General features: G+C 44.8%; 1 protein-coding gene across 1 annotated transcript in view; it reads right to left on the reverse strand.

Moving 5' to 3' along the window:
* Positions 1-9127: 9127 nt before the first annotated feature.
* TOMM20 (translocase of outer mitochondrial membrane 20) overlaps positions 9128-18575 on the reverse strand; it is a 135985-nt gene continuing 126537 nt past the window's right edge. The window contains exon 5 of the mRNA XM_044291645.1: positions 9128-9238. Within this exon, the coding sequence (XP_044147580.1) occupies positions 9194-9238 (45 nt within the window). The 3' untranslated portion in view covers positions 9128-9193. The remainder of the gene's footprint in view (positions 9239-18575) is intronic.

Below are 18575 nucleotides of genomic sequence, written 5' to 3' on the forward strand. Positions count from 1 at the left end.
CTGTCGACATGATGACAATGCAACATATCCCGCAATACAACAACTGCTCATCTGAGGAACATCGTGCAATTAGGTCCTTGAAAGAGGACAAGGATATAGTTATAAAACCATCCGATAAGGGTGGAAACACAGTGATTATGAACCGACAAGGTTATCAGTCTATGTGCGAACATATCCTAAAGGATAGGAACAGTTATCAGATATTGACGTCCAATCCGACAGCACTATACCTAGCTGAGCTAAGGGAGATTCTGTTGGCAGGCAGAGCTGAGAACCTAATTTCACAAAACGAGTTTGACTTTATGTACCCCAAGCACCCGGTTATGGCCACGTTCTATAGTCTCCCCAAGGTCCACAAGGGCCTTAGACCACTCAAGGGGAGACCAATCGTGGCTGGCATTGGGAGTATTGGACAAAATATAGGGGTGTATATAGATCAGATTTTAATGCCATTTGTTGTTGCACTCCCATCTTTTACCCGTGACACCATGGATCTTCTAAAGCGGGTGGAAGGGATCTGCATTGAGGATAACTCACTGTTAGCCAGTGTGGATGTGGAGGCTCTCTACTCCTCCATACCACACGAGGCTGGATTGACGGCAGTGAGTTATTACCTCAGTATGCGGGGGCAACAGTTCATGGTGCACAATGCCTTTGTTCTACAGCTGCTTAGATTTTTGCTGACACACAACTTTTTATGTTTGACGGCCGCCTCTACCACCAGCTCAGGGGTACGGCCATGGGTTGTTCCTGTGCGCCGTCTTATGCTAACCTGCTCCTGGGCTGGTGGGAGGCCACCACCGTCTTTGGCGAGGGTGAGTCGATGACCGGGCCCATAACGTTATAGGCCCGGTACATCGACGATATCCTCATAATTTGGAACGCCAGTGCCCTGCAATTCAAACAGTTCGTGGACTCTCTTAATGGCAATGTAATTGGCCTTCATTTTACCTTTGAGGTCAACGATAGTTCCCTTCCCTTTTTGGACGTCTGCATTTCCAAGAAGCCTGGGGGTGAGCTCTCTACAACTATCTTTCGTAAGACAACGGCCACTAATTCAGTCCTGCATTGGCAGAGCAGCCACCCATTGCCATTAAAGAGCGGTATACCCTACGGGCAGTACCTGCGTTTGTGCAGGAACTGCTCTGATGAGCAAGAATTCCTACACCAGGCAGTCGACCTTCGACAGAGATTTAGGGCCAGGAGCTATCCTGACAAGTTGTTGAGAGGGGCCTTCCAGAAAGCGGCCAACACTCCTAGAGATACACGACTGACTCCCAAAAAGAAACAGGAGGGAGATAGGAAGGTACGATTCATCACTACCTTTAATGGCTCTGCCAAGGAATCTAGAGAGACTGGCCTATCCTTATGGACCCAGATGTCCATGATGTTTTGCATGAATACCCACAGGTGACGTTCACAAGAGGCCAAAGCCTTAAGGACTTATTGGTACATAGTCACTTTGCTCCACTGGCTACACCGAATACCTGGCTGAGTCGTCGTGCTGTGGGTAGTTTCAGATGCAGTGGCTTGTAATAACATCAACCCTGGTAAAACTTTTTACAGCACCAATTTTAAACGCAGCTTCAACATCAGAGATTTTATTTCATGCAGGACTGCTGGAATTTTATACAAGATAACATGTATTTGTCAAAAAGAGTACATAGGCAAAACTAAACAAGAGCTACGCAGGCACATAGGGGAACATCTCCTCAATATAGAAAAGCGGCGCGATACTGCTGTGGCCCGTCACGTATGCGAGTCGCATTAAGGAAACCCCAGGGTCATCCAGGTCATGGGCATCGAGGCTGTTAGCCCCCCTAAACGAGGGGGAGACTGGGATAGGATCCTACTACAGCGTGAGTCACAGTGGATATTTCTCCTACAGACGGTTACTCCGACAGGTCTCAATGAACAGCTGAATTATAGCTGTTTCTTGTAGACAAGTGTCTGTTCTTGGTGACTGTCCCCACCAACTTAATTGGCTTCATTTTATCTATAATGCCCCTCCCCTTTAAGTCGGCAGTACTCTGCCTAGGGCCTTTATCTCTGTCATTTACTTGACATTGTTTCATTATTTTCACCACCTATTATGTTGACTAGTCAGTATTCACCACTATAGGGACCGTATAAGGACCCTGCACACATGTGTATTATTGCCAGCCTTTTTTGTTTTTCCCTGATGTTTATCCGGATATCCATACAGGATGAGCAACTATCAACACATTGTGTGGTGTAGCATCTGATGCCCGTCCCTGGGTACCGGTAGGACACGCTGGTTACTCAGTGCCGCCGTGCACTCTAAATTATTGTACTTAGTTTTGGGATAATCATTGGCATTATTGATTAGTGGTTATTAACCGTGTATCCCAATGTTTGTTTTCGCACACAATATTTAAGAGTTTTTATCTGTATATTGAATTAAATGTTATGTTTTAGGATTATCCTTTCTGATTTACGTATTTACTCCAGGTAATCCAGAGTGCAGACATACCTCAGATCTGACCTCTCACTCCCCTTTTAATTATTGGTTGTTTTGCAAAACTACAACTCCCAAGATGCCCCCCTTGCTTGGCTGCTCTCAGAACACTGTAGAAATAAATGGAGCATGCTGGGAGTCGCAGTTTCACCACAGCTGGAGTGCCAAGGTTAGCCATCACTGCTCTATACCATTCGATACCACGCCCAAAAAAAAAAAAACGCCAAAAAAAGCCGAGTGCATTCAGCATTTTATGGAACGTCCATCCCATAATAGAACAGTCCGATCCTATTTTTTGGGGGGGACAAGGTGACAAAAAAATCGTGCAGTTTTTATTAATTTTTTTGCTGTGATGGCATTCACCGCACAATTTTTTTTATATTCTAAGTTTGGACTTTTCGGACGTGGCGATATGTAATGTTTATTTATTTATTGTTTATATATTTTATATGTAAAATTGGGAAAGGGGGTGATTTAGTTAAAAAAATAAATATATGAATAACTATTTGCCCCCTTAGCGGCTAGTCCTATTCACCCTAAAGGCTCATTCACACGACCATAGGTGTCCCGTTGCCGTATTGCGGACTGCATATGCGGATCTGCAATACACGGGCACCTCTCCGTGTGCATTCCGCATCATGGGTCCACAAATCCGGAGATTGTAGAACGGAAGCACTACGGAGTACTTCTGTGGTGTTCCGTTCCGTGCTTCCGCACAGCAAAAAGATAGAACTTGCTCTATCTTTTTGCGGAACGGACGGATCACGGACCCATTCAAGTGAATGGGTCTGCGATGCGATTGCGGCTACCCCACGGTTGGCGCCCGTGCATTGCGGACCGCAATTTGCAGTCCACGGCACGGGCAGCACACAGTTGTGTGAACAAACCCTAAGGCCTCTTTCACACTACAGTTTTTTGCGTTCCGTATACGGTCCGTTTTTTGCGTTCCGTATACGGTCCGTATACGGAACCATTCATTTCAATGGGTCCGCAAAAAAACGGAATGTGTTCCGTATGCATTCCGTTTCCGTATTTCCGTTCCGTTGAAAAGATAGAACATGTCCTATATTTGGCCGCAAATCACAGTCCGTGGCTCCATTCAAGTCAATGGGTCCGCAGAAAAAACGGAACACATACGGAAATGCATCCGTATGTCTTCCGTTTCCGTTCCGTTTTTTGCGGAACCATCTATTGAAAATGTTATGCCCAGCCCAATTTTTTATATGAAATTACTGTATACTGTATTTGCCATATGGAAAAACGGAACGGAACAACGGAACGGAAACTGAACCACAACGGAAGCAAAAAACGGAACAACGGATCCGTGAAAAACGGAACGCAAAACACTGAATTCAACATACTGTAGTGTGAAAGAGGCCTAAGGCTGAGTTCACACGGGCAAGATTTCCGCGCGGGTGCAATGCGGGAGGTGAACACATTGCACCCGCACTGAATCTGGAACCATTCATTTCTATGGGGCTGTGCACATGAGCTGTGATTTCACTTATGCGTTGCGTGAAAATCGCAGCATGCTCTATATCAGGCATCCTCAAACTGCGGCCCTCCAGCTGTTGTAAAACTACAACTCCCACAATGCCCTGCTGTAGGCTGATACCTGTAGGCTGTTCAGGCATGCTGGGAGTTGTAGTTTTGCAACAGCTGGAGGGCCGCAGTTTGAGGATGCCTGCTCTATATTGTGCGTTTATAACGCAACGCAGTCCCCATAGAAGTAAATGGGGCCGAGTGAAAACCGCAAGCATCCGCAAGTGCGGATGCGGTGCGATTTTCACGCATGGTTGCTAGGTGACAGTCTATTGACTGTATTATTTTCCCTTATAACATGGTTATAAGGGAAAATAATAGCATTCTGAATACAGAATGCTTAGTAGGTGATCAATTGAGGGTTAAAAAAAAAAAATTTACAAAAATTAACTCACCTTCTCCTCTTGATCGCGTAGTTCCCGGTCTCTTCTGATGAGCTGTCGGCTAAAGGACCTTTGGAGCATGTGATCTGACGTCACCAAACACATGGTCCATCACCGTGGTGATAGACCATGCGATTGGAGCATGTGATCTGACATCACCACAGGTCCTAGCCGGTAGTTCATCATTAAAGACGTAAAGAAGAGACCGGGAACTTCGCGATCAAGAGAAGGCGAGTTGATTTTTTATTTTTTTAACCCTCAATTGATCACCTACTAAGCATTCTGTATTCAGAATGCTATTATTTTCCCTTATAACCATGTTATAAGGGAAAATAATACAGTCTACACTACAACTAACCCAAACCTGAACTTCTTTGAACATCGGAACGCAATCGCAGTCAAAACTGACTGCAATTGCGTACCTAATCGCGCCGGTTTGCCGCAATACACCGGGATGCATCCAGACCTAATCCGGACACGCCCGTGTGAACCCAGCCTAATAGAGCTCTATTAGGTTGAATAGGACTTCACACTCCCCCTGCTGCCCTGTGCTTTGGCTGCTCTACAAATTTGTTCAACCGAAGAATCAGTTTTTTCGTCCCATATAGCCACCCACTGCTCTGGTAAAGTGAGCTTTGAGGAAACCCGGTGGATCTTTCCCCAACATTTTGTATGCCTTAGAGATGGTGGATTTTATCCATCTACAGTCATGTGAAAAAAATTAGGACACCCTTTGAAAGCATGTGGTTTTTTGTAACATTTTTAATAAAAGGTTATTTCATCTCCGTTTCAACAATACAGAGAGATTAAAGTAATCCAACTAAACAAAGAAAACTGAAGAAAAGTCTTTTCAAGATCTTCTGTAAATGTCATTCTACAAAAATGCCTATTCTAACTGAGGAAAAAGATAGGACACCCTTGCCCCTAATAGCGAGTGTTACCTCCTTTGGCTGAAATAACTGCAGTGAGACGGTTCTTGTAGCCATCTACCAGTCTTCGACATCGGTCTGAGGAAATTTTACCCCACTCCTCAATGCAGAACTTTTTCAGCTGTGAGATGTTTGAGGGGTTTCTTGCACGTACAGCCCTTTTCAAGTCACCCCACAGCATCTCAATGGGATTCAAATCTGGACTTTGACTTGGCCATTCCAGGACTCTCCATTTCTTCTTTTTCAGCCAATCTTTGGTTGATTTACTAGTATGTTTTGGGTCATTGTCATGTTGCATGGTCCAGTTCCGCTTCAGCTTTAATTTTCTAACTGATGGTCTCACATGTTCTTCAAGCACCTTCTGATACACAGTAGAATTCATCGTGGATTCTATGATGGTGAGCTGACCAGGTCCTGCTGCAGCAAAGCAGCCCCAAACCATGACACTTCCACCTCCATGCTTCACAGTTGGTATGAGGTTCTTTTCTTGGAATGCTGTGTTTGGTTTACGCCAAACATGTCCTCTGCTGTTGTGTCCAAATAATTCAATTTTGGACTCATCTGTCCAAAGAACATTATTCCAGAAGTCCTGGTCTTTGTCAACTTTATCTCTGGCAAATGTCAGTCTGGCCTCGATGTTTCTCTTGGAAAGCAAAGGTTTCCTCCTTGCACACCTCCCATGCAAGTTAAACTTGTACAGTCTCTTTCTGATTGTAGAGGCATGTACTTCTACATCAACAGTAGCCAGAGCCTGCTGTAGTTCTCGAGATGACACTTTAGGGTTTTTGGAGACCTCTTTTAGCATCTTGCGGTCTGCTCTTGGGGTGAACTTGCTGGGGCGACCAGTCCTGGGCATGTTGGCAGTTGTTTTGAAAGCCCTCCACTTGTAGACTATCTTCCGGACAGTGGAATGGCTGATTTCAAAATCTTTTGAGATCTTTTTAAATCCCTTCCCAGACTCATAGGCTGCTACAATCTTTTTTCTGAAGTCCTCTGACAGCTCTTTTGCTCTCACCATGGTGCTCACTCTCACTTCAACAGTCAGGAGCACACCAAACTAAATGTCTGAGGTTTAAATAGGGCAAGCCTCATTCAACATGCAGAGTAACGATCTACTAATTATGTGCACCTGGTGTGATATACCTGTGTGAGATCTGAGCCAATTTAAGAGGGAATACATGTGAGGGTGTCCTATCTTTTTCCTCAGTTAGAATAGGCATTTTTGTAGAATGACATTTACAGAAGATCTTGAAAAGACTTTTCTTCAGTTTTCTTTGTTTAGTTGGATTACTTTAATCTCTCTGTATTGTTGAAACGGAGATGAAATAACCTTTTATTAAAAATGTTACAAAAAACCACATGCTTTCAAAGGGTGTCCTAATTTTTTCACATGACTGTACAAATAGACCTCTTAGTAGCCTTTTTCCCCCCTTCTTTGCCATTGGAACTGGATAAAAAGGAAATCAGACTTCCTAAATGGACCTGTAGATTCGAAGTACTGGAGTACTGCCCGTCTCACATCAAGGGAGTGAAATCCACATTCCCCAGAGGATCTAGGATTCTCACAAAAAGAGGGAATGAAGATCTCCTCCTGTCTATGGATTTGGACCACATTTGGAAGAAAGGAGGTATCCAAGCAGAATACTATTTTGTCAGGGAAAACACTGCAAAATGGCTCGAGCATTTTTAAAACCAGGATTTCACCGACTCAACGGGCTGAGGTGATGGCTACCAGAAAAACAGCCTTGAGTGTAACCAAACGAAGACAGAGGTTCAAACGGGGATTCTGTGAGGCCTGACAGAACTAGATTTAGGTCCCAGGGGGCACTCTAGGTCTTAGTGTGGGATAAAGTCTGTCTGCTCCTCTGAGAAACCCGATTATCCACGGATGGTCAGCTATTTTGACATCAAACACAGAGCTTTAAGCTGCAATATGGACTCTCAAAGTGTTGGGACGTAGGCTTTTGCTAGACCCAACCTGAAGAAAACCCAATACTGTCTGGATGGAAAAAGACAGGGATAACTTGGACTCTAAACACCAGGAAAAGAATCACTTACAAACTTTAGAGTAAATTTTCGAAGTGACCTCCTTTCTGCTAGCAGCCATTATGCTTATCACTGAATCTGAAAGACCCTTAGATTTTAGAGTTAACCTCTCAGACTCCAAGCAGCAAGGTATACGCTTTCCATGTATGGATGGAAAACTGGACCCTGGTTCAGAAGATCGTTTTTCCAAGGAAGAACCCAGGGGCTGCTTTCAGACATGACTTTTAGTAACGGAAACCAGGCCTGTTTTGGCCACTCAAGATCACCCGGGCTTTTTCCTCAACACCCTTGGGATTAGCAGAAGGGGAGGAAACGCATAGCCTAGGGAGAAATTCCATGTCTGCGAGAGGGCATCCACTCCTACATTCCCGTCTCTTGGGTCTAGGGATCTCAGGTGTCCTCAGAAGAAAACAAATAGCTAGTGTTGTGCGAACTTGTGTATTAACTTCGGCGTCTAAAGTTTGGGTTATCGAAGAATTGCGTTATGGATTCTGCTACAACGGACCATTACTGAATTTAGAATCCATAACGCGATTCTTCGATAACCCGAACTTTAGACGCCGAACTTAAAACACAAGTTCGCTCAACACTACAAATAGAGTTTAAACTCAGTGTCGGATCTAGATGAATCGTCTGAGGAGTCAGAAATAACTATTTTGGACACTTTTTTTTTTAACCTAACAAGAGGGAGAGGGCTCAGAAACTGAAAAACCTTCCAGGACAGACTGCATTTCTTGTTTAATTACTTCCCTAAGTTTATCCTTAAAGGAAGGAACAATATCTTTAGCGATGTTACTAGTATACCTAGAACATAATTTGCTTAAGGCGTCTTGCACTTGACCGTATTTTGCAGTCCGCAAAACATACGGACGACAAGAAACAGGACATTTTTTTTTTTTTTCAGAACGTATATACGGACAGGGAATGCACATGGAGTAACTTCAGGGGTTTTTTTTTGTTTTTTTTGCAGCCCCATTGAAGTGAATGGTTCTGCATTAAAAAAAAAAAAAAAACAGCAGAAAGGCCCACAGGGTTCTTCATAGCTACAGCTCCCAGATCAGTCATCCTCACACTTGCAGGGAGCTGAAATTATGCCAAAATATATACCCCTCAACTTACAGACCTAAGAGCTGGGCTTCCTTCCAGGTTGGCACGCATGGCCTTCTCCCCAGCGCTTTCCTGGCGGATCCCTGCCAGGGCCAACCTATCGGATGGCTGGCGGAGCTTCACGTCTCAACCAGAGGAACTTCCTCAGTGTCCAGCGCTGCATGGGCCTTCCTGCAGGAAGGAGAACAGAGGCCAGGACGGAAGCATCGCTCCAGCTCCTGCAGCACCAGGTACCCTAGCTAGGGGTTGGGGCTGCAGTCTGCCTCCATGCAGGTGGGCACATTTTCTTCTTTCCTTCACCTCAACCCAGCACTACCCCCCCCCCCCCCTCCCCACCTGGAGGGACAGGAAGACACTGAAGGTGAGATTGAGGAGGGCCTACTTTTAAACTTCCTGTCCCTACCTGGTTGGGAGGAGGGTCATCTGTCATGGTATGCAGTCGTGGAAGATGAAATGGAAAAGACATTTGTTAATTAATTCTCTTAGCCAATCTAGTTACTTCCAAATGATCTTTTATCAACCAAAAAGCAAACAAATGTAACAATATTTTTATTGTACAAATGTTGCGACATCAGGTAATTACAGTAACACCGCAGTTTAAAAAAAAACAAACAAAAAAAAACTTTATTACTAGTGGCATGTTCAGTAATAACAGTTTAATTTTGCAACAGAACAAAATTTGGTCTAAATTAACATATGCAGACATTTTACTCCACATCATCTTCAGTCAGACTCTGAGCACTTCCAATTCTCTAAAAGACAAAAGAAAACATCAATTGCTTCAACATTTGGAAACAAAAATGACCAGTTTCAAAATAACTGCTGCAGCCCTGCAGTCAGAATAACAGCAGCAGTTCTGTGTGTAACCGTAACCCAAAATACACAGGTCAGTCATCATAAGATTAAACTTTTTTTTGTCAAAAAACAAACATTCAATAAAAATATTTGTAAAACTTGTTTATCATAAATAAACCAGTAGAGGCTATCGCATGTAGGCATCAACGGTAAACAGTGTTATCCAGCAACCTTCGTTACTCCAGCTGTTATGAAACTACAATTCCCAGCATTCACCATTCAATTCTATGTGTGTTCCTAGAAGAGCAGAGCAAGTATGAATGCTGAGAGTTGTAGTTTCACAACAGCTGGAGTGCCGGAGGTTGCCTACCCCTGCATTAGAGAGTAGGAGTCTGTTAGGCTACTTTCACACTAGCGTTCTGCTGTCCGCTCGTGAGCTCCGTTTGAAGGAGCTCACGAGCGGAGCAGAACGCTTCCGTCCAGCCCTGATGCAGTCTGAATGGATGCGGATCCGCTCAGACTGCATCAGTCTGGCGGCGTTCAGCCTCCGCTCTGCTCGCCTCCGCACGGCCAGGCGGACAGCTGAACGCTGTCTTTTTTAGGTCTTATAAACCGTTACTATGTATTTTGATACTGTGGTCAGGTGAGAATTTCAGTTATTTGTCGAAGGCACTTAAATCAGAATAAAATTGGGTTTTTACCTATGAGATACAGAAAAATTCTATTGCTTTTCTAGATATTCGGCTATGAAAAAAAGATGATCTGATTCAGACATCCCTACATCGTAAAGATACCTCCACTAATTTTTTTTGCAATGTGGGAGTTTTCATCCTATTACATTAAAGAAGGGAATCCCAAAGGGACAGTTCCTCAGAATACGGTGGAATTGTACAAGGGATGAGGATTTTGAAACAGAGGGAGGGTACCATTCTGTATCAGAGATTTCAAGAAAAGGATACCCGAGAAAAGTGGGAACATCAAGACCTATATTTGAAGTCTACCAGATAAGACAATGTATAAGCCCATACATTAGTAAAGACACGCCTGCATCTATGGTATAAATGACCAGGGGCGTAGCTATAGGGGGTGCAGAGGTAGCAGTTGCTACCGGGCCCAGGAGCCTGAGGGGCCCAAAGACCCTTGTGCTGCATAAGAAGACACACAAGGCACTGAGGGAAGGGGGGCCCAAGCCTAACTCTTGCACCAGGGCCCATGAGCCTTTAGCTACGCCCCTGTAAATGACTGACAGGTACAGAAAAGAGGTGGTCTTACACTCACTCTCAAGACTGTTGGGGGTTGTTTGCTAGCTAGAGATGAGGACACATGGAGCCTGAAGATTCCTAACCTTCAACAATGATACTTCAAGGACATTAAGACTTTTCCTAAACTATTTCTGTAAGTAATAAATTCTTATGAAGACTGAAAATAAATCGCATTATTCTGTTTTTGTATAACTCTTGTTGAATCCTGGTGACTAGTCCTCCGGGTGTTTCTTCCTCCAAATAAGCATACACTAGACTTGGAGGGGATTACCAAATCAGGTTGAAATATTTTTTATACATAAGTATTTTACATTTGGAGACATATTACAATTGGCAAGCTACCATACCGATATATATTCAAGCTTGAAGAGGGGGAAGAGTGAACTCAAAAAGAATTATCAAGCTTTAATAAATCATAGAATCTTAGAAGAAACTTCTGAAGGAGGACAACAAGTGCCAGACGTAACAAGACGTGCTGATGACAGAAGCCCAGGCTTGATTCTACTGAGGTTGCGAGTATGGAAATACACATTCTATTGCTGATAAGAGTAGATTATAATTTACGTTTATTCCTAGTGAAAAGATAGATTTGCAGAAAATATGGTTAGATTTATAGGCAGAATGTGAACAGGAAAATAAGAAGATAGATTTTAAGCGTATTTTAGTAAATAAACTACAGGTTAAAAGGCTTGTGCCAGTAAGCGGGCGGTTCTTTTTCTGAAAGGGGGTCACATTGTGCAGATGTGTTTGGAGAGACCTGGAAACCAGCTGATATCACTGCCCTCCATGTGAATACAGCATAGGAACATTCATCTACCCAGTAACTGACTTGTGCGCTGTGTAATCCTGTTTGTACCATATTACCTGTATTTGTAACCTCAGACCACTGTATATATTCTTAGTGTATATTGTGTTAGTGTATATTGTGTTATCTAGTGTGCCCTTAAGGCGATTAAATATATAATTTAATCTTGTGCTGTCTTGTATCTCGACCACGAATGCCCACGTCAGTGTTTCGGGCATGAGGGGTGGTATCCCGTCACAATTGGTATTCAATCAAGGATTACAATATGTTCAGCAAATATTATTGTGTTGTAAAATAAATAATTGAAGGACAATTTATAAAGAAGAGAAGAAGAATGAAGAGTCCAAGATAATTGTAAAATTTTATGTTGTGGGTTCGAAAAGATTATCTCACCCTCAAGAGGGGGAAATGTTAAAGGGATTCTGTCACCTCGTTTACGGTTATAGATCGCCGCTAGCATGTCCGCAATATACTAGTCCTAATGGGCTGTGTCCTTTTATTTCGTTTAATAAATGATTTTAGAGATATGTAAATGAGCCTTGTAAGGTGCCCAGGGGGCTGTACAAACCTTCCTGGTGCCCAGCCACGCCCCCCACATCCTGTGAAGGAGTCCAGCACCGCCTATGTCCTCCGAATCTCCTCCTTTCGTCAGTGTTAGATTGCCGCAAGCTTGCGCCTGCGCAGTGACAGTATAGTGTTCCTTCCCTGTGCTGGCATCAGCCTCAGGGAAGGAACTGTGCATTGTGAGATTACGGCAATTTAACACTGACGAAATGAGGAGATTTAGAGGCGGTGCTGGGCTCCTTCACAGGGGGGCATGGCTGGGCACCAGGAAGGTTCGTACAACCCCTTGGGCACCTTACAAGGCTCATTTACATATCTCTAAAATAATTTTTTTAACAAAAGTAAAAGAAAACAGCCCTATAGGACCGGTATATTGCGGACATGCTAGCGGCGATCTAGCTGTGCATGTCCACAGCTCTATAACCGAAAACGAGGTGACAGAATCAATTTAACCTGCTCCGGACACATGACGTACCGGTACATGTATAGTTCCGATCACCGCCGCCCGGTGATCAGAACCCGGGTTATCGGGTCCTGTAACCCCCCCCCCCCCCCCCGCACCCATGGGACCCGATAACCCGGAAAAGGATGGCGATCGGTGGTGTGATAATCGCTCTCATTGGTCGGCTGCAGGGGCGGGGGGTTCAAATTTCCGCAGCGCTCCTCTCCTCCTCCTTTTGTGTCCAGGGAGCCGAGGAGAGGGGATCGCTGCACGGATCTCCAGCCAGCACCCCACATCTGTGCCCCAGCACCCAGGTAATTAGGGAAAGGTTAGGTTAGGCAGGGATATTTTAGGGAAAGTTAGTGAGAAGGAGGGAAAAAAAAAGAATAATAATAATATATATATATATATATATATATATTATATATTATATATCACTTTACAGTACGGCCATGACAAACTCCCAGTTTGAGGCCATCCGGAAATGCTGGCATTATTCAGATAGTGCAGCATGTCCCCCCCAAGGTGATCCTGCCTAAGACCGCATGTACAAAATCAGACCGGTCATCGATCACTTTGGGGCCAAATTTGTACAGCCTATGTACCTGGAAGGGAGGTCGCGGTTGAGTAGTCTCTCATTGCTTTCAAGGGGAGACTCCTTTTCCGCCAGTACGTTCCCGGCGGGTGAGAAGCTGTACAAACTTTGTGAGAGTACCTCAGGGTACACTTACAAGTTTTGTGTGTACGAGGGGCGAGATTCCCGTATTCAACCCCCAGAATGTCCCCCCACTCTGGGTGTTAGCGGGAAACTTGTGTGGGACCTTATGCACCCACTGCTATATAAGTGTTACCACCTGTACGTGGATAACTTTTATACTAGTATCACCTTGTTCCAGTCACTCGCCGCCAGATCCACGTCCGCTTGTGGGACCGGGCGGAAAAAAACAACGTGGCCTCCCTGCCCACCCACCCACCCCCCTCCAGGTACCTATCCCCAGGGGTGAGACCCGTGCCCTTACCAGTGGAAACCTGTTGCTGGTCAGATATAAGGACAAGAGGGATGTCCTTGTACTGTCCACAATTCATGGTAACGGCATCCCCCCCTGTCCTTGTGCGAGGTACCGCGGCAACGGTCCTCAAGCCAGATTGTATCATCGACTACAATCGCTATATGGGAGGAGTTGATCTATCTGATCAAGTCCACAAGCCATATAACGCTATGAGCGAAACCCGGGCATGGTACAAAAAAGTTGCAGTCTACTTGGTGCAGGTTGCCTGGTATAACTCTTTTGTGCTGTCCCGGAGCGCTGGCAACACAGGGATATTCCTTCAGTTCTATGAGGCAGTCCTCAAGGCCCTGATCTTTTCTGACTGGGAAAGAGCAGGCTGGAGTACCTCGGGAACTGGAGGCGCCCTGATCGTCCCTGGCCAACACTTTCAAGGTGTGGTCCCCCATACTGGAAAGAAGGGACGGCCCCAAAAAAGGTGCAGAGTGTGTCACAGGAGGGGGATACGGAAGGACACCACTACTCTGTGTGACACGTGCCCCGATCACCCGGGCCTCTGCATTATTGGTTGCTTCAGGGAGTACCACACTTCCATGGAGTACTAAATTTATATCCCAATTTAGCCACTGACAAATCGGATAAAAAACAAATAAATAAAAAAAATGTGGTTCTCAGACTTGAGACACAAACAATTTTCCCAAAATTATTTAGTAAAACTAAAATAAATGGAAAAAAAAATGTAGAAATATTATTAGGTATCGCCGCGTCTGTAAGAATCTGCTCTATAAAAATACCCCCAACCCCTCAGATGAACATGGTCAAAAAAAGTTTTTTGGGGTCACCTTAAATCACAAAAATTGTAATAGCAAGCAATCAAAAGTCATATGCCCCCCAAAATAGTGCCAATAAAACAGTCCTCTCAGAACTTCCGGTTCCGGCGCTGGTATGTGAGGACGCGGCAACTGCGGATCCTCACAGTTAGTCACAGCAGACCCGCTCCACCGGCCTCCCCAACCAACAGAGGCATAGAACTGTTGCCTGCAGGCATTGCCGAGTGCATGGAGAGATACCTGCTCTGGAGCAGGCACAAACCAACTCCCTCCAGCTACGATACTCCCGAGGAAGACAGGGAGCTTCACAAGATGGCGCCGTCTCCTTCTCCCGCGCTGCAGAGCTGAGATCAGAAGGTGGTGAGTGAGGAGACAGAAAGCACTCAGGTGGACATGTTTGAAATGGCAGGAGGAGCTGTGGACATAAAACAATTAGCCATAGAGGTTGCCAAACAACTTGCCCCAGACCTAATAGCCCCTATTTCTACCACCATACAGTCAGCACTAAATAAGCTACAAGAAGAGGTGGCATTACATGACCATAGATTTCAGGAGCTAGAGCAAAGGGTGGCATGCATGGAGGAGGACGCAGCGGAAGCAGCAATGCAGCACAAGGAACTTGCACAGTTAACAGCTAAGCTGCACGAGAAGGTGGAGAACCTTGAAAATAGGTCTCGAAGGAGCAACCTAAGGCTAGTAGGGATCCCGGGATCCCAGAATCCACGCAGCCACAAGATCTGCATCGCCTATTTGAGGTGGATCTACCCCAAGCGCTAGGCCTTCACGGGAGGTGAAAAGTAGAAAGGGCGCATCGTGTGGGACCCCTGAGAGAACCACCCTCCTCGCCATCCGAAAAACAAAGACCGCGCCAGGTCATATGCAAATACTTGGATTATTCTGATAAAGAGGACATATTGAAGGCTTATAGGCCAAGAAGAGAACCTTTAACCATCCGTGGTCACAGAGCACTGTTATTCGCTGACTACTTGGCTGAAACAACGAAAAAACGCAGAGCTTTTAGTGCCATTTGTTCTGGACTTTCTAGGAAGGGAATCAAATTCCAACTAATGTACCCAGCTGTGCTCAAGATTAAAAGGAGACGGCACAATTTATCAATTCACTGAACCGAAAGAAGCGGAAAACTTCCTTCATCGCACTGACAGAGAAGAGATATCTGTGAGACGACAGCGGCAGAGGATCCGAATGCTAACAGCTGGACTTGTGTGCCTCCTTCTTCTAACTCCGCCATCCGTGGATCACCGAAGGAACAACGGCTGCCAGCCAAGCAGCACCAAGCAACCCAGCAAGAGGGCTGACCTCTTCCCTCGCTGTTGGTGAAGTATAAGGGGGACTCTAGCAAATGTGCTTAACGAACGGTGGGATGAAGTCGCACACTATTCTGTTGCGTATACCAGAAAAAAGGAAAGTCCATTTTTACTGGAGTGGTGACCCAGAATTAATGTTCCTGTTGATGTTATTAGGGCATGTTATGCTTTTTCAGTTAACAATGTTTTTTCAGATTCTAGGGATGTCTATCACATGCATCTTGGTACTACGTATAGAGATTATACTAATACGGAGGGATTGCTCTGCTGGGAGGCGGTCTCTCTATGGGAGGTGGGCGCAGTCCTTCTCCCTTTACAATGCCCAAAACGCTAGCAGACAAAGCTGTGTGTAGAGGGGTCACATGAGAATTATATCATGGAATGCAAAGGGATTAAGGTCTCCTAATAAACGCATGAAAATTCGCAGACAACTTAAACGGCTGAAAGCCGATTTAGCGTTACTGCAAGAGACCCACCTCTCTGGAGATTATTTTGCCCAAATGGAAAAGTTGTGGGTGGGCACGGTTTACAGGTCAGAGGCAATGTGACGGAAGGGCGGAGTATTAACTCTTATCAGACGGCATATTCCACACATACTTCATGTAAATGACTCAGACTCTGAAGGAAGGCTATTGCATACACATATTTCAGGCCCATTTGGTAACTACAGCATATACAATGAAGTAATCAGAATCAAAAAAGCTTTCTAGAAATGGTGGGCAGTAAAATTGTGAGCAACCCTCACCCCTGCAAGTTGGAGGGGACTTCAATTTAGTGATGCACACTCTTGAAGATAGGAGAAAAGACGCTAGTACAAAGCAAGTGCAGAGACTGCACGATTTTGCAGACTTCACAGGTTTAAAGGATAGTTGGAGGCTCCGACACCCGCAGAGCAGGGAGTACACACACTACTCACATGCTCATGATAGTTGGTCGAGGATAGACTATATGTTTCTATCCCCAAATCCACTGCATCAAAAGTATCAAAAATAACTATTGGTGATCTAATAATATCGGATCATGCCCCGCTTCTCCTAGACTTAGCAGATCTTTTCCCTAGAGGGCAGGACTATATATGGAGATTCCCAAGTTTTCTCCTGCCGGATGACAACTTTCAACAGTTACTGCAGGGCTGGTGGATGGAGTATTTTGGGGATAACCAAGAACATGTCCATACGCCTGCCGTGTTCTGGGAAACTGGAAAGGCTGTACTAAGAGGGCGATTGATAGCCTACATATCCTCACTCAAAAAATTAGCAAGAACCCGCTATCAAGCTGCTAGTGAGAAACTTAGATGTGCATATAGACTGTATATAACGGACAAAACCCCAAATCATAAAGAGCAATGGATTTCAGCCCAAAGGGAGTTCGATGAATGGGCAGAAAAAAACAGAACAATTCAAAAAAACTAAATTAGATATAGAATTAAATAAATTTGGGCACAAATCGGGTAAACTTCTTGCATCCCTTGCGAAAGGGAAGAGACAGCTTACACACATCCACAGCATTCGAACACAGGAGGGTTACAGGGTTCACAACCCCCAGCATATAACTAATGTTATAGGAGATAATTTTGCCCAGTTTTATGAAAATAGGGGAGGGGATGAAGAGCGGGGACGTCTGTTTTTAGAGGCCCTCTCTTTGCCCAAAATTTCTGAGGAACAGCTTTCCATGCTGAACGCCCCAATAACAGCGGCGGAAATCTACCATAAAATCCTTCCCCACAGGAAAAGCTCCAGGCCCAGACGGATATACAGCTGATTGAATCAGCAAATAACACCAACACTTACTACTTTGTTTTCATCTATCATGGCAGGGAAGGACATCCCAGATCAAATGAACATGGCGTTAATATCCCTTATACACAAAAAAGGTAAATCCCGCGGCATATAGGCCTCTTTCCCTTATTAATCAGGACATGAAATTACTCTCTAAAATCTTGGCCAATAGGTTGGCGGAGATTCTCCCCTCCCTAGTGTCACCGCTGCAGGTGGGATTTGTCAAGGGAAGGTCTGCAGTAGCAAATATAAGGAAAGTATTGCTGGCTCTCTCAGTGGCGAAAGGTCCTATATACAAAGACCTGACCCGAGCTGTAGTCACCCTTGATAACGAAAAAGCTTTTGACAGCCTTAGCTGGTACTGGCTTGATCAGGTGCTGGACACACTGGGATTTAGGGGCAACTTTCGCACTATTCTAGCGGCAATTTATTCCAACCCCACTGCCAGGATATCTTTAGCAGGGTTCATGTCCGCAAAGTTCGCACTACGACGCGGAACGCGGCAGGGGTGCCCCCTGTCTCCCCCTCCTGTTCGATTTAGCCATTGAACCACTAGCCAGACGCCTTAATTCCCCTGAATTATTTAAAGGATTAGAGGTAGGCTTCCATAGTATGAACGTGGCCCTATTCGCAGACGACAGTGTTATTTATGGAAAACCCGGCCATGCATCTCCCCAGGGTGCTTCAAACGTTATCAAGCTTCGGGTCATTCTCGGGACTGCGAGTCAATAATGCTAAAAGCGAAATCCTCCTCTTAAATAGCAGGTCCAACGGGAATCTGGGAGAGGACATAAAGGGAATACCAATAGCGAAATCCTTTATCACATACTTAGGTATCAAAATAGGAAGGAACATGGAATTTATAGACTAAATTATACCCCCTTAATAGAAAAGATTCTCAAGGAGTTACAACAATGGCATAACCTTCCCCTGTCATTGATGGGCCGGAATCGCCGGTTAAAAATGATGTCAATGTCAAAACTGTTGTACCCTTTACAGACCATTCCCATACTTTTAAAACCTGCAGATGTTAATCATCAGTCTCTCTTCTCTACTATGGTCTGAAACAGGAAGACTCGCGGTACAATAAAATGGGTGACTTTAGCCAGTGGAGCGAAAGTCTGGGAATAGAAAATATCTCTCAGAGCATATTGAAAGGTTGTTTAAAAGTATGAAAACATATTAACGAGGTATGGTGGGATACCCATTTACGAATCATGCACAAAGCGATTTACGGTTTCAACAGAAGGAAAGTAACTCCGTATGGTTTCTGGAAGGCAG

This window comes from Bufo gargarizans, chromosome 4 (assembly GCF_014858855.1).
Source record: "Bufo gargarizans isolate SCDJY-AF-19 chromosome 4, ASM1485885v1, whole genome shotgun sequence".
In the NCBI taxonomy this organism is placed as follows: domain Eukaryota; kingdom Metazoa; phylum Chordata; class Amphibia; order Anura; family Bufonidae; genus Bufo; species Bufo gargarizans.